Source organism: Pteropus alecto, unplaced genomic scaffold (assembly GCF_000325575.1).
Source record: "Pteropus alecto unplaced genomic scaffold, ASM32557v1 scaffold94, whole genome shotgun sequence".
Lineage (NCBI taxonomy): Eukaryota > Metazoa > Chordata > Mammalia > Chiroptera > Pteropodidae > Pteropus > Pteropus alecto.
The window spans coordinates 6,135,571-6,152,022 of NW_006437736.1; the positions used below are offsets into that span (position 1 = coordinate 6,135,571).

The window sequence follows — 16,452 nt, forward strand, 5'->3', positions numbered from 1 at the left end:
GCTCCCGAAACTTCCTAGACTTCCAATCTTCTTTATGATTTCTTCTCTCCCCTTCTCCTTACCTCTTCCCCTTTCATTTCTCTCTCCTCTTTTCCTTTATTTTCCTCTCCTTTTAATTTTTGGTTTTCTTCTAGCCAAACATTTGGTGTCGAGCCCCAGTATGTGAACACGAAATCGAAATGCACACATCTGTGCCTATTCGATCTGGTGGCGTGAAGGAACCTAGCAGCACTTACGCTTGTCACAGTTGGGGCCCGTGTAGGCAGAGTGGCACTCACAAGTTCCATTGCCGGCTATCCCACTGATGCATACTCCATGCACGCAGCTGCACACTGCAGACAGAAAACGGGCATTTTTTATCATGACCTGACACAGAATTCTAAGCATTCTGGAAGGATAATGTTTTCAGATCGTGTTTTTCGAGAATCTGTACGATGAGGTAGGGATAACCATGGGCTTGAAGTCCTAGACCCCCTGGCTTGAATCTTAACTTCATTTTCTTTTTATGAGCTTCAATTTATTTGTGAATAACCTGTGGATCATGATGCCTCCCTCATGGGATTTCTATAGAGTTAAATGAGAGAATATATATAAAGCAAACCTGCATACCTGGCATGTCAGGTGTATTCGAGTTCCTTTCTCTACTTTCAAACTACTTACTTCATCCTTGGACACCTCAACAAGAGAATTAACTTAGTTTCTTACATATACATCTGTCATGTTTAGAAGAGAAAAAGCTGCCACTGATTCGATCACCACTGGTAACAGGAAATATATGGAAATAAATCCTACTTCCTGAACGATGGGGCGATGCATGTATAAAAAAAAAATAATAATTCAAAAGGGCAGAGAAAAACTGTGCCATGCTTTCTAGCTTGAAATAGATATCTTTTCAGCCTGGTGACAGATCATTTCAGGAATGAGAAATGAAAGGCCTTTGAAATAAATGGTAACCCTTTAGCACCCAGTTTGTGGCTCATTTGAAGCAAGATTTACTACTTGGATATGTCGCCAGCATCCTAGCCTAGCTCTTTACAGTGCCTGACAACAATACCAAAAACCGCACAACTAAAATTCCAATGAAGACAGCATCCTGCAGGGCCAGAATGAGGAGGGCGAGGCAGGGAACAGGGTGAGAAGAAGGAGGTAGGATGGCACAAAAGTACAGAGTCGGATCCTGCCTTATTTAACATTTTGACGTTTTGTTCAATAATTTAAAAATATGATTGTCGTGGGTCGAATTTTGTTTCCCAAAAGGCGATATTGAAATCCAAACCCTCAGCACCCCGGAATGACCTTTTGTGGAAATAGAGTCATTGCAGATGTTAAGTAGCTCAGTCGAGGTCGGACCGGAGTAGAGTAGCCTGAGTCCAGTACGACTGGGGTCCTTATTAGAAGGGTTGAGGACACAGACATACGAGGAGGAGGCCGTGTGATGACAAAGGCAATGACTGGAGTGTGGCTGCCACAAGCCAAGGAACACGTGGGGCTACTAGGGGCTGGAGGCTTCAAGGAGGGATCTTCCTCTAGAGGCTTTGAAAGGCACTGGCCTTGCTAACATATTGATTTGGAATTCCCAGTTTCCAGAACTGAAACAATAAATTCCTGTTTTTCAGCCACCTAGTTTGTGGTACTTTGTCACAGCAGCCCTAGATAACTAACAAAATGGTTTGTCTCGATTACTGAGGACTTGATGCCTCCTTAAATCCTGGCCCCGAGGCATGTCCCTCACTGGCCTCATCCTGGAACTGGCCCTGTACTTCCCTTTACCGAGCGACTGCTACCTACCAAGCAATCTGCCACGTGCTTTGCATGCATTATCTCATTTAACGCTGACAGCATCTCGTTAGGTATCATATACAAAAAATGAGAGATAACTAGCTCAAGAACTTATTCGAATAGGTGAAGAATTAATCAGATTTGCATTTGTCACCCTTCCTTCAAAAATCGATCTGCCACTATTTCTATTTCGGCGAAGCACTCCGACGTCCACCTATGGCTTATTTTTTGGAACAGACGAGTTCCCAAGAGAAGTCAAACTGGTCATGGAGATAACTGGGGAGAAAAGGGGGTGAACCACGGTCTCAGCAGAAAAGACTCAATTCAATTCAAGTAAAAAATATCACTCCAGCTCCTACCTAGTGGCAGGCACTGTATAAAGCATGGGGTATACAATATGAGTAATGCACAATATCTAAATTCAAGGAGCTCACAGTGCAGTGCAGAAGCCAGACTCACTCTAAGAGATACAGTGACAGTACGTGTCCTAAGTGTTGTCATGCGGTCAATAGAAGGTGAGGAGGTGGACGGGGGGAGTTAAATGTGACAGCCCCTGCTCCTAATTTAGATGCTCACTGCAAGAGCTGTCCTGTTGCTCATCTCCTCATCCTGGCGTGAGCCTCTCCCTGTGTCCCGCCTTCCAGTTCAGCCTCTGTACTGGATGAACTAACTTGGCACAACTTCCGGGCGCTTCTGACACGTATTGCAGGGCTGCCAGCTGCCGCCAAGAAAGTGTCCTTGGGAAGGAGAAGTGAGTAGCAGAGGGACTCTCAGATGTCATTTAAAGAGTCCTTAGTTTTTGCTGCAAATCTCTAGAGACATATGAAACTCGGGGTGTGTGACTTTAGCGTGGTCAAAGGCCCTTGGGCCAGGCGCCTTGGCAGAGTGAGCTGCTTGCTCGCCTATGTTTCCATAACATCCCGTGGTGCTGTACACATTAGATCATAATTGTCCGCTGTGTTTCCAGCTCCTTGGGGGTGGGGACCTAATCTCTCCACTCTCTGGATCTCAGGGGTCTAATGGTGAATGCACTCCAAGGGAAGAATGATGCAATTCTGCTTAGGCTCTGGGCTCCGCCACTTGGGGCCAAATCCTGCCTCTGTCCCAATAATTGCTGTGTGACCTTGAGAAGCGTCTCTGCTTCTTCATCCATAAAAGGAGGAACCCAGCTTGAAGGATTGCTGTGAGGATCCAAAGAGACCATGTCTGTCAAGCCCATTCCCACACTGTCTGGAACACAGCTGGTGCTCAGCAAACGCTGGCTTCTGTTAATTAATGAGACAGGACTGTGGGACTGATTTAGGGGTCATGTCAGAGAGAGTGGGCTTTGCATGCTACCTCAACCCAGGAGTGAGGCACTGAGCAGGCTAGGGCCTTGGCAGCAGAGATGAAAACTCATGGCTGACGCAGCTCTAAATCACATCTAAATTAATCACCAGTCGGGTAGGAGAATGCTCTGGCAGCAGGTTAAAGTCAGTGTTAAAAATAGACTGCATCTAATAGAGCTGTCCTACTTACAGCAGACTCACCACCTCCAAGGGACCAACAACTCGCTGGATGAAACAACACTGGCACCCAGTGGATGTCTGGCTGAAAAGGTTTGCCAAGTTCCCCTACTCCTTGCCAGTGGAAAATGACCAGCCATTGCTGAGCCATTCATTCATTCTCCACCCATTCGTTCATTCACAAGTGAATGAATGTTCACTCATGTTGGATTGCTTTGGTCTTCTCTTAATACTTGCTTTCATTGATTGAGCATTTGTGCCATGCTGCTAAAAGCATTGCTGTGTTGTCAACCCAGTGAGGCAAGTATTATTATTTCTCTGTTACAGGTAAGGAAGGGTTAGGTTTAATAGCTTGCCCCAGATCACGCAGCAGCTGCTTTCAAACTCAGGCCAATCTGACGGCAAAGCCTTTTCTTAGTCATCATACGTTCTGGAGCCAAGCTTTCCAATATGGCAGCCACTAGCCACATGTGGCTATTTGAATTTAAATTAAGTAATACGAACAAAAATTTAAAATTCATTTCCTCAGTTGCACTAGCCCCATTTCGGGTCCTCGGTGGCCACAGGTGACTGGAGGCACCGTGGGACAGCACAGATACCAAACATTTCCATCTCCACACGAAGTTCTATTAGAGTCTAGACTGTGGAAATTTTTCTTCCAACTCTCAGTTTAGGTTTCTGGTTTTCTTAACGCTTTGGGTTTCTAAATCATCTCTCTTCTTTTCACTTGCTCTTTCTCCACGGCACAAACAAGTGCGAAGAAATGCCATTTTATTTAGAAATGTTCGGACTTACTATGTACACCTGTGCCCACTGGCAACCAAAACCATCTCCTGGAGACAACGTGGATTCATTTTCTTTCTAAATTTTCATCCCAAAGCAATTTCTTGACTTTTTTTGGGGAAGCAAGCAATGCTAGATATGGTTTCTTTCCATTTCAATATTTATTTAAAATGTGTGATTTAAATGCTTGAATTATGGTAGAGAAAGGCCAGTTTAGGAGGCATGTTATTTCTAGGCAGTTGATTGACCATATTTTAGTTTAATTTCCTTTAATAAAATGTATAATCTTAAAAACACGGGATTCCAACATCTGTTTTAAATTGGCTTTTGCTGACACTCTTATGAAATAATCTCTTATGGAGAGGTAGACGAAGAAAGTCCAAAAACTGGGGATCACTAGGAAATAACAGGCAATAATAATAATAATTGCTAACATTTATTGCACACTGATTGATCTCATTAAATTCTCATAGTAACCCTAAAGGAAGCAATATTATTTCTATTTTTATAGATGAAGATACAGAGACTGTGCTTGTAAATTTAAGATTCCCACAATTAGCAGCTTTGGGGCTGAAACCCAATCTGAGTCTAAAGCTGGAACTCTACATGTTGCTTCTCAAAACCCCGCTTCTGAGTCAGGACAATATGGCCGGAGCAAAATAGATCTTTCATTTGTTCGTACACTCACTCATTTATTCATTCAGCCAACAGAAGTGGAGTGAGTGTCTACCATGCAGGTAGCACTGTGGAAGGCAGATAAAGAGGTATAATGGCATCTGCCTTCCAGGAGCCCGTGGATTAGAATGAGACGATGCCTCTGCTATTGCAAATGAAACTTATTACGAAGTGCGCACACTTACGGGGGTGGGATACGTAATTTTTCTTGCAAAAATTTTTGGATCAAGGAAGTATCTGCTGAATTTGATTTTTCCCTAAAAGCCAGAACTGAGGTGGTGTTGGAGAAAGGCCACCTGACACGCATCCTTTTTGGGTGACAATGGATCTGGCAGACACTGTCCCTACCATGCCCATATTCTCTAGGCCTTACCAATTCTGTGCATTGCAGCCAACTTCTAGTATCCTGCGAACACTTCCTAGGAAGGCTGCTCCATATGAACGCTCACTGGGGGCTAAGTGCCAGAAAAGTAACAAGTCTCCCCCAGCGACTGAACCTATCACTTTCCTATTGCTGCTGTAACAAATGACTCCCAACTTGGTGTCTTAAAACAACACAAATTTACTATCTTACATTTCTGGAGGTCAGAAATCCAAAATCACTGTGCAAGAGCCAGCAGAGTCTTTCTCACATGTCATCACCTTGACACTGCATCTTCTTCCTCTGCCTCCCTCCTCCGATTACACGGGGCTCACCTGGTTAATCCAGGATAATCTCGTTTTACGGTCAGCTGATTAGTAACCTTAATTCCATCTGCTACCCTAACTCTTCCTTGCCATGGAAGGTAATATAGTCTCAGGTCCAAGAAATTCAGATGTGGACATCTGTTGGGAGGGTCATTATTCTGCCTGCCGCACGGTGGCTCCCTCTCCCCTTGGGTATGATATCTCTGAGCTGAGTGTTAGACACCTGACTCCGGAGTTCCCCAGGGCATCAAGCTCTGTTCATCCACAGTGGTCTCTGGCTTGACAACACATGCATTATTTCCCTTATGTCACTTTCTTAGTGTTTCCCAGAGTCGCCTTCCAAATATGCTACTTGTACTGGAATCCTTGTTTAGGGTTTACTTCTGGGGGGAACCAAAAATAAGAGAGTGGACAAACCAGCGTCAGGTTTGTTTGTTTGTTTGATTGTTTGTTTAATCTACAAAAGGGAGCCAACAACCTCTGATCACCTCAGGTATTGTGAACTCCCAAAAGGAAAGGGCAGATTAGAATGTGGTGGGACTTATGGTGGAAGTAGCGACCCCTGGGGAGAAGATCAATGCTGAGACCAGGATCTGGAAAGACCTCAGGGAGAAGCTGGGCAGGCTAAGAACAGTGGATGTTGCATCCTGGAGCCTGGAGAGAGGGAATTGTATGACCCCAAGTTTGCTAGGAAGCACGCTGGTGAGTAGCTGACTGCAAGAGCTGAAAACCACAGAAAACACTATCTACTTTTTCAAAAACGGTGTTTTATCAGATTTATTGTCAACTCTTTGTTTTGCCTGTGTAGACGTGGTTATGCATAACTGTTCAGTATTCTTCCCCTTGCACCGAACAAGGAATAGTCTTTCTGGGGGCTTTGGCTATATAAATAAGCCATGTTTGACTTTCAACCTTTCCAAATGTATTTGATTACACAAAAACCAGACATACCTGCTGAGCAGTTGGGTCCAAATAAATTGTCATCAGCACAGGTTTCACAGGCTGTTCCACCAAACCCTTTCTGCAAAACACCCCAGGCAGATGTCAGACCCAAAGTGATCTGCGTTACCCAGGAAGCCCATTGATTTTTCCCAGATGGTTGGATCAGTGTTGGCTTCTCAAATGTACCTTCCCTCTGTGCCTATATTAAAGCTCCTTCTTTCTATTTCTTTCCTTTATTCTTTGCTGTTTTTGTGTCGTAATGCGTATGTTAATCCCTGTATCATTTTTTACTGAGTCTGGAGCTCTTCAGAAGAAAGATGCTTTGTCAGCCCACAGATATAAATAGAGAGCCAGTGCTAATAGCCACACCATAGTTCAACTGAGGATGAAATAAAAACTTTCAATGTTGCATTTCTGAAGACAGTCGAGCTCAAATTTTTTCTGAAGGATCTTTGCACTTCAATCATCTAAGGCTTGAAAATTGCAAAAAACCATTTTCATGGGATAACAAAGAAATTCAATGGTGGACCCAGTGTTTGACATGGGTGCTGTGCACAGCACCAAAGAGTCGTCTGCTAATAGCGGCGATTATTAATAGGAACAACAACAATTTCTATGGTTCCAGTGTAGTTTCACAAAGCATTTTACGTATATGATCTCATTCCACTTTCTCAACCAGTGTAATTACATAGATATTACTAGCAAACCCATTTTACAGACGGATATGCAGGTAAGGGGCGGGGGCAGAGTCAGGGAGGTGGGCACGTTTCTGAACTTACTTGGCATGAGCAGCTTCCATTTCCTCCCATGCCTTCTGCACAACTGCCTCTGCCGCTGCAGGGGGAACTCGCTCCTCCTGGGCACTCTAGGGAATCAAAGGACTCAGATTCATTCATTTGTGCCGGCACGCGAGCATTCTGCAAGGATGCATTAAGCACCTACTATGTGCCAGTTAGTGTGCTGGTTGCTGGGGTAAGAAATAATTGAAGACTCTGCTGGTGTCACTTAAAGTTACACGGGGGAGGTGAGTGAATCCCAGGGGAGTCAGGGGCCTCAGACTGCCTGCCATTTCTTGAGCATTTGCTATCCACTTCACAGTTATCTCATTAAATCATTCCCATTGCAACCCTCAGGGTTTGCTATTGGTGCTAGTTAGCACGCAAGAAGACTGAAGTTCAGAGGGGTCACGTAACTCGCCCAAAGACTCACACTTTATAAAATGCACCGCTGGGGATTTAGCTGGGCCTTTAGCAGGACTCTAAAGCCAGGCCTCTTACTTAGTGTACTAGACAGGATTTGAGGGAGACCAGGAAAAGGAGCTGTGGATGCCGCCCTGGGGAATCCAGGAGACATCCCTGAGGAGGGGTCATTTAAGCTGGGGTTTTGAAGGCTCGGTAGGAGCTGACCATGCTTAAAAAGGAAGGGCGATTCAGGAAGAGGAAATGACAAGTATGAAGTCTCGGAGGTGTACAGGGCCATGGCCGGTTCTGGGAATGATAAAAAATTTGCCGGGGCTGGAACTTGGGAGTTGGGGTCTGGGAAAAGTGGTGGTTGATGAGGCGTAATAGGACGGTTGGGGCCAATCCATGAAAAGCTTTACATGGCAAGCAAAGGAATTTAGATTTCACTCAGAAACTGATTCCAAACAAGCACAAAGTTTGCACTTTGGGGCTGTGCTGGACCTGAGTTGGAGCTTTTATAAGCATTTATTAGAGAATTTCACAGTCATTCACTAAATGTTCAGAGAATACCTACTACATGATAAGCCTTATGTTACATGCTGGGGCAAAGGGACATTTAGCTAGAAAGTCAGAAATCACAAGGCCCAAAATCAAATAGAGGAGTTAAAGTAATAATAAGTGATAGGAGTTTAAGATACTACCGTGACGAGGATGACAAAAATTTCTGTTTCTTTTTATACTTGCTGTTGTTCTGCATTATGAGTGCTGAGTCAACACGGATTTAATCCCTCTTTGGGTGAGTTCCATCTAAATAACAGATCCAGACTAGCGAGCACCAAGCAGAAACCCTACAATGCCCCTGAAATGTGTTTGTGTGAATGAGGCAGGATCAAACGTCATCCCAAATTTAAGTTAGCAAGGCAAATGCCTTCTGCAAAACAGCGAATGACATGGAGTTCTAGATGATAATAAAGGATGCATGCATTGACTACTCACAGCAATCTCCTGAAGTTAAGTCCTATTTGTCTTATTTTTAGTCCCATTTGAGGAAACTGAGGCACAGAGTAGTAATGTGGCTTGCCCAAAGTCACCCAGCTGGCAAGGGGTAAGGAGAGGCCTCTAGCGGAGTGTCCACCTTCCTGCCCACCCATCCCTCCTACCCCCATCCACAAAGACATTTGTTCAGAGCTCTCCTTTGTCACAAGCTTGCTATACCACATATTTTCCGAGAAATCAGCATTCATAGAAACCGAAAAGGTAGTTCTTGGAAAAAGAGACTTCTAAAAAAGAGACCACAGAGGAAGCCATTCTCTCAGAAGGCAACTCTTATGGCTCACTTGAGTTACCGGGCTAATTCTTTAGAAGAACATGTGTTTCTTGTTGATACAGGGAGGAGAGGGAGTTGAGTTGCACACCTGTAGACCGTGTTCTCCCTGGCTCCTCTGTTTCTTCCCTGCAGAATATTAGTAAACTGAAGGGTGTAAACTGTACACTTTGGGACTGTGGTCAGGCTTCAAACACAGGCAGGTGCTTCAGTTTATCATCATGCTATATACAAACCAAGCACTACTGCACACCAGAGCCACAGCACAGATAGCAGAAATGTTTATAAGGTGGGTGAAGGAGAAGACACACTGACATGTAGCTGATCTCTACAAATCACTCTGCAAACCAATTTGTTGGTTTGGGCTGCTCTCATCCGCTAGGGCAGTGGCTACATGAGATGCGACAGTGTTACGAGAGAGCAGGGACTTTACAATCAGGATGTTCTGGGTTCGAACCCCACGTCAACTCTTTGCTAGCTGTATCCCTTTGGGAAAGTCAATGGCTGGCTCTGAGATTCAGTTCAAGTGTCATCCTGGTAGGTGGTGGTAGGGACTGGAAATATTAGGTGCTCAATAAATGGTGGTTGTTATTATTTAGAGGGGATACTCTCCATCCTCATCAGTTTATGTTCTTTCTGGTTGGCAGTGTAACAGGAAAAAAAAAAAAACCACTCAGAAATAAACTATTGGGCACCCATTTGAAACAGGAACGAGTAAGGTGAGCTCACAGACCAGGTCTCAATTTCCATGGTCCTACCAGTCCAGTGCAGGGAGAGAGTCATGGTTTAACAGGCAATCAAATAACTACTGGTTGACAACCTGGGAAAAGGGTTGTTATGGGGGAAAGAGACCTAGAGCTCTCATCATTCCACCTACTGGAGGTTAAAACATTTATCAGAAATAACCAATCATGGCCCAGTTGACCTAGATCTGAGGGCAATAGCCAGATCCTTATGGAAGGGCCTTGTGAGGGACTGTGGCTTTTATTTTTAAAAGATCAGCAGCAGGTGAGGAGAAAGAGGAAGGGAAAGGGCCTCATCATGCAGGTGCCAGGAATGCACTTTGAAGTTCATGCGAAAACCAACTGAAGGACTTGAGTTCACAGATGCCGGACGTGAGGTGCCATGAGTGTTTCCGCAGGTCATTGACTATCAAATAGCTCTTCTCCCATTTCCTTTTGATGCTACACCCTTCTTGGGCTGAGATGGTATTTTGAGAACCAGGCCAAACTCTGGGCAGGACCAGGAAGATAGAGAGGTGACAGCTCTGCTGCTGTTTACTTCTCTTGGTCCCTATGCCTCTTCCAAAGGCTAGGCAGGTAAGGGGCTCTCTGAGAGACCCCAAGCTTGCCTTCCGCACTGGCTCAGAAGAACAGAGAGCCTCCTCCACCCTGAGGCTCAGCAATCAGTGCCACCTTGCGGAAATGACGTCCCAGGCATTTTTACTTTTGCAGGCAGTGGCGCCTGAATTCCAGTCTCCCACGCTCATCCTAGAACTACATGTAGTCTAAGACTTTTCCATCTAACGTTCCTTGGCTCCCTATCTTATTCACAAGGCTGAGACCTCTCTGCTTGTTGGATTGCTCCCCCTGCGTTTCCTGGCTTCCTTCTCGTTTTCCTTCTCAAGCACTCCTTTTCATTAATCTCTTGCATCTGTAGCCCTGTCTTGGTATCTGCTCTTCACAGGACCTGGACTAATCTAACAGGGCATAGAGAGCCTTTGTGCAAATTTTAAAAAGCTTCCCCAGCTCTCACTGATCTTGTCGATATATCCCCAACATATATTAGGCTTGGCAAGAAGTCGAAACTAAAATCGAGAGGTGGCCCTTTCTCAAGATTGACCAGGAATGTATGACTTGGTGAGACAAGGATGGGCTGGATTTCAGTCCATACTCACCCTGTTGGTCGATAATAAACTGTTACAATTTTATGTCAAGTTTGGCCCTTCACACCTATTGAAAGAGGATTTCTGGATGTAAGACCCAGGGATATGCATTTTCACAGGGATGTTCATTTCTACTGCACGTTAATGTTTGAGAACCACTGGGAACACTGCAGAAGTTAATGTGAAGTCCCCGGACAGGGAGGAAGTGAAGGTTTTTATGCAAAAGTGTAAATTTCTTTCCTGCTTCTCAAATCATTTGCTATCACCTCAGGCCTCCATTAAGTAAAAAAAGACGGTAAAATTGCCATTCTCAGCAACCACACTTGAAAGAGAGATTACAGAATCTGCTATAAGGGCACATTTTTTGATGCATTGTGAGGCTCGAGGAGCTGATAAGGCTATTTTAGGTCATCACATTTCCCTTCAGGCACTGCTCCTCTGGTGGTCCCTTGCATTGTGACTTTCCTTATGCAGGAGGCTTACCCTTTATAAGCTGTCAGCAAATCATTAGCTGTTCTGTTTCTTTAAAGGAAGATAATAAACTTCCTGGCCAACAAAGGCCAGGGACTTCCCTGTGTAACTTATCTCCCAAGGAACTCTAGAATCCATGTCACCACCTTTGTTTAAAAGCTTGGGTCACAGTGCTAGGCAGAGAATATGTCCTGGTATACAATTTATAGCTCTGGTTGAAATTGTCTGTCTGGGAAACTGATGCGAAATAGGTTCCTCAGGCGAATTTGGCATTATTTGTCACTCAAAGCCAAAAAAGACATGCCTAAAAGAGTGGCTCCAAATCCACATAAATCTGTTATTTGCAACCTGTTCAGTGAATGGCAAGGAACATACAACAGAAAAGAAAAAGAAGCCTAAAAAATGCAAATGACATGATACAAAAAATAAATTGTGCATAATTTGATGACACTGACCTCAAAAAAGAAGAATCAAAGTCATTTCCCTTTGAAATAATCAGATTGTTTTGCCACATTCTTTTTTTGTTACTTTGAGTTGTAGCATAAATCTGTTAACATTCATGGTGGAATAACAAGAACCAGCATGGACAAGTAAAACAATCTATTTCATCTCAAATAGAATATTGTTTGTTCAAATGTATTATGTTTCGAGGTTAAAAACATGTTTTTGTGCTAATGAGAAAAGGCTTCCATATGCAGATCTGAGAAAGCAGTACAAGTTTTAATGAGGAAGAAGCACATTAAACACCTTTTTTATGCCAGGATGAGATATATATATATTTTCTCCAAGTGAGAATAATGCCTTATTCTTAATTTTAGAGGATAATGAGTAATTTTTTTCATTGTGCTTTTTTCGTGTTTTCCAAGTTTTCAGAATTGATTATAGAGTTATTTTCTAATTTGAATAAGGTACTATTAAAATAATTTAGGACATAACTCAGAAGTGTTGAGGATGAATGTATTTCTCGATGCATTAAAAAGGAAGTGGATACTGTGCTTGCATTGGAAAGAAGGTCATTTGAGAGCTTGTACTTCCTCCAGAAGAAGGATGGACACATGTCAGCAGCCTTATCCCTGAGGAAATATAAAGTGATAGCCAAGATCTCTCTTGTCATCACCACAAAAATGTGAGGGGCGAAATAACACAGCCAAGCAGAGGATTTATCTCTTTCCTGAACCAAAGGAAGGAAGCCTTTTGAGACAGTGAGTATGTTTGGAAGATGAAGACAAAGGGAAACGCACTTTTGCTCCCAATGAGAAGACAGAAAGAATTTCCAGGCCTTGGTTTTCATGTGCTTTGCTTCTCTGGCCTTGAGACCAATCAGAAGGAAATGCCCGACTGTTCAAGGAATCCTCAGCCTCCTTCGATGGCAAATGTGAGCCTTGCCTCAGTTGCTCATAGCACAGTGTGCTGGCATGGACACCCACCGAAGGTTTTGAATCTTGTTTGCCTGCTTGTTTTACGAGTTACCCACTGTTTAAAAAGGCCTCGGAGGAAGGGCATCATTTTATTTGCCTTTCATTATCAGAGGTCTCTTTTAATTATGATTCACTCATTTATTTATTCATAAAACTTTTATAAAATGTCTTCTTCATGTCATATACTTTGCCAAGTACTTTCATTCATATTAATGCTTTAAAATCTCTAATAAAGTTTTAGAAAGGAGGACTTTTTACCCCCGTTGAGAGCTAAGAAGACTGAGGCATAAGCAGGAAATATCTTAACCAAACCAGTAATGATGGAATCAGATTCAAACCTAAAACTCGGTAGTAGGCCCAGAGTTCTTTGCTCTCCTGGCTGTGGTCTGTCATTCGTTATGTTGGAGATACCGACTTTCGTTACTGCGTCTTGGACAAAAACTTTTCTTGTCTACGGTGTGTCTGATTAACAACTTGTCATCAGATTAATTTTTGTGGGTTAGAAAGAGAAAAGTAAATCAAAAATTTCTTTCTATTGTATCGGGATGTCTATAAGAACAGGATGTGATTGTGACCACATTTGGCACTAAAAAAAATTCTCGAAATCTGTTAAGTCTGGGTTAATTGCTTGATTCTGGTGTAATAAACTCTTAGAAACACATTGTGTTAACATGCTGGGGTGAAACTGAGAGCAGAGCGGTTAACAGAGAGTAGGGCCAAGCGATCCTAAACCCCAAGCCTTGACCTTTCCAGGTAAGGAGCACAATCCAGGCATTGGCTAGGAGGGCTGAAGGGACTAACAATCAAAAGAGAAATTTAAAACAAAAAAAACATGTAGAAGATCTCTCTCCCTCTTTTTCTCAGGTTTTGGTGCCAGGCAACCCTGAACTTGAACTTGCTTTATCACTTACCAGCTCCAAGGAAATAGGCAAGACATAATCTTCCAATCTCTGATTCCTCATACACGAAATGGAGATAAAATTGTCTAACTCAGAGATTTGTTTTAAGAATTAAATTAGATAATATAGGCCAAGTACCTCTCTAGTAACTAATGTCATCGATGTTGAGTGAATGGAAGCTGTCATTCACCTAATCATTAGTTACAAAAAGAAACAGGAGAGAACATTATGCATATACTATGGGCTCAACTATTTAGAAGCCATATGGAAGAAAAGACTATGGAAATAAGCCAAACTATTTACGGTTTCCTACGTGTGACAGAATATAAGTTGCTGTTTTTTCTTTCTTTATACTTTCCTAAACATTACAAGCTGTGTATGATTTGCTTATATTATTTTAATTAGAAAAAAAACAAAGCAAAAGAGAACTAATCTCTCCCTTTAAGTGGATGCTTAAGATGTTTTTTATTACGTTTTAGAAGATGGAAAACAAATGGTAAATTCATGAATTAAAATGCCTGATTTTTTTACTATCCAAGAATTCATATAATTTGCATGTCAGAGCAAGTACAAAGTCACTACTTGAGTGTAAACATTTATAATTGGGATAGAAGTTCAATTTCAGCCGTCAGATGCTATGCTTGACCACAGGAGTTTAACTGTACCATTGACTCAGACTAGAAAAACTAGTAGTTTTTCTTTCAGTGGAATGTGGTCATTAAAAACTTTGCTATTCCATCCTGAGAGTTAAATTTTTAGAAGATTTAATGATTATTTTGGTTGCCAAACAATAATTATAGTCTTTGAGAGGTAATAAAATTTCTTCTTAAAGAAAATTGTATTTGGGGTCATAAGATCCCAGTATTCTTACTTCTTCTCTATGGTCAGTTATCTTTTTTTGTAAAAATGGATTTCCTCGCAATCGTCCCTTTTTCTGAATTGTAGAGGAGTTCTTTCAAAAGAGAGATCTCTAACTGGAGGAAAGCAGATTTCTTTAGAAAAGCTGAGAGGGCAAGAAAGATTTTCTACATATAGACGGAAATGTGACTTTCTAGAAAAAGATGCTGATGTTTTCCTTTTATTGGGTCTCCTGCCTCTCAATTTTCTGTCAAATGGGACACCGAGAAGCAAGTATCAAAATCCAAGAAAAGTGATGGGCCACTTACCCATGCAATCTGGGCCCCAGTGGCCTGGACAGCACTGAGGCTGGAGATAGGTCTTCCTACAGATGTGGCGACATCCGGGGAGAGACAGCGAGTACGTTCTGACCTCAAAGGTATACCTTGAAGGGAAAAGAGAGGACATTAACCCCATAATCAGAGCAATACAGTTAATTATGGGCAGTGGGATTGCCCTAGATTTTTATTTAGATCTTTACACTTGCCTAGATTTAAAAATGTATACATCGAACACATTTTACTTTCTAGGTAGAATAAAGCATAATCGCGACATATTTAATGGTAAGAAATGGATGAAAACAATCAAGGCACAATGAAAATAGGGGTGAAATATCTAAAGCGATGTCAAAAGTGAAATTAGCAGATGGAAAAAATCATGTTAGACTCTAGGCGCATGCTAAAAGCGCACTTTGTACTCGTCACAGAGTATCCTAGCAGCCAATGCAAGAAGAGAAAGATCATGAGTTATGTGATGCACAGGATATGTGGATTTAAAACAAACTGACTGCTCAGGATTAGCACATCTTTATGTAGATACTGTAAACGTAGAAATTTCTGTGAGAAACGTATAGTGTAGTGAGTAATATTTGCCACAGTTTCCTCGAGGGAGATATAACGAGTTCCTTAGAACAGTTTTTCTACCAGCTGAGATACAGCTCTGGAATAGCAGTTCTTTAGAGGCTAAACACCATTGTTTATATACAGGGATCTCTGCATGGATGGCGTATTCCAGGATTCGACTTTAGTATTTCTAGATATAACAGTGTTAATGCTTCATTTTATACAAAATAAGAAGTCATTCTAGTCCTTTATCCCTGAATCGAAAACAAACTCATTGAGTACTATTTAATTTTTAAATTAGTAGACGAGGAAATAAAAAATTGTGTTTGCACTTGAGCTGCGTGGCCGCATCCATTAAGCTAGTGAGCAGAACTTCTTGCCATCCTTTGCAAGGATTAGCTTTGAATTATGAGAGTTTTGAATCGTAAGAGAATTTCAGGAATGCAGCGCTCACATACAATGCAATGAAGCTGTAATGCATTTGTCTCCCTTCTTTGGATTCTAATTAATATCAGGGTCCATAGCTGCTAGTTAGTAAGATGAATATGAGACCCAAGGCTTTATAACATGTTCTGATTAGAATCTTTTCCAAGTGAAACGAAACCCAGATTTTCACAAAATGAAAGGAGAATGTGTATGTGCAATTCAACATAGTCAGTTTTGTATTGAAATGCGAATCAGTAATAATACATTTTTTAGACTCAAGGTCATAGGTGTGAGTTACCTAGGTTTGAACTCATGTAGTGTTAGAGTAAGAGAAAACCATGGAAATGCTTGGTAGTTTTTAAGACAAGAAGTTTCTATTTAGGCTCACAATCCCTTGAGTTCCAAGACGCAAGCACACTTATTTTCTCATAATGAGTACCTGCAGTCTCGAACCCCCATGGAGCCATTGGTGACCTTGGTGTAACCATCTGGGCACTTGATTCCAAAGTTGAGTGAGCAGGATTGGCACTCAGTCCTCATTATAAGCAGAGACTTCTTATCACATCTTTTCGTCTGTGAAAATGTTAAAAAAAAAAAAAAAATTGAGTCTCATTAGCAGAGCCTTGCTTGGCCAATCGCCAATCTTCTCCATTGACCTAATGTCAATGGAATGATAAGGATGGCAATGAGGTTGATTGGTAATGACTAGCAGGCTGCTTTCAATCTTATTTGGAAAAA

At 42.2% G+C, this 16,452-nt stretch overlaps 1 protein-coding gene across 1 annotated transcript in view; it reads right to left on the reverse strand.

The window, feature by feature from the left end:
• Positions 1-16,452, reverse strand: part of STAB2 (stabilin 2) — a 129,589-nt gene that overhangs the window by 110,123 nt on the left and 3,014 nt on the right. The window contains exons 2-6 of the mRNA XM_006914703.2: positions 16,154-16,287; positions 14,716-14,831; positions 7,151-7,236; positions 6,381-6,450; positions 237-332 (exon numbers count right to left, since the gene is read on the reverse strand). Coding sequence (XP_006914765.1) covers positions 237-332; positions 6,381-6,450; positions 7,151-7,236; positions 14,716-14,831; positions 16,154-16,287 — 502 coding nt within the window. The remainder of the gene's footprint in view (positions 1-236; positions 333-6,380; positions 6,451-7,150; positions 7,237-14,715; positions 14,832-16,153; positions 16,288-16,452) is intronic.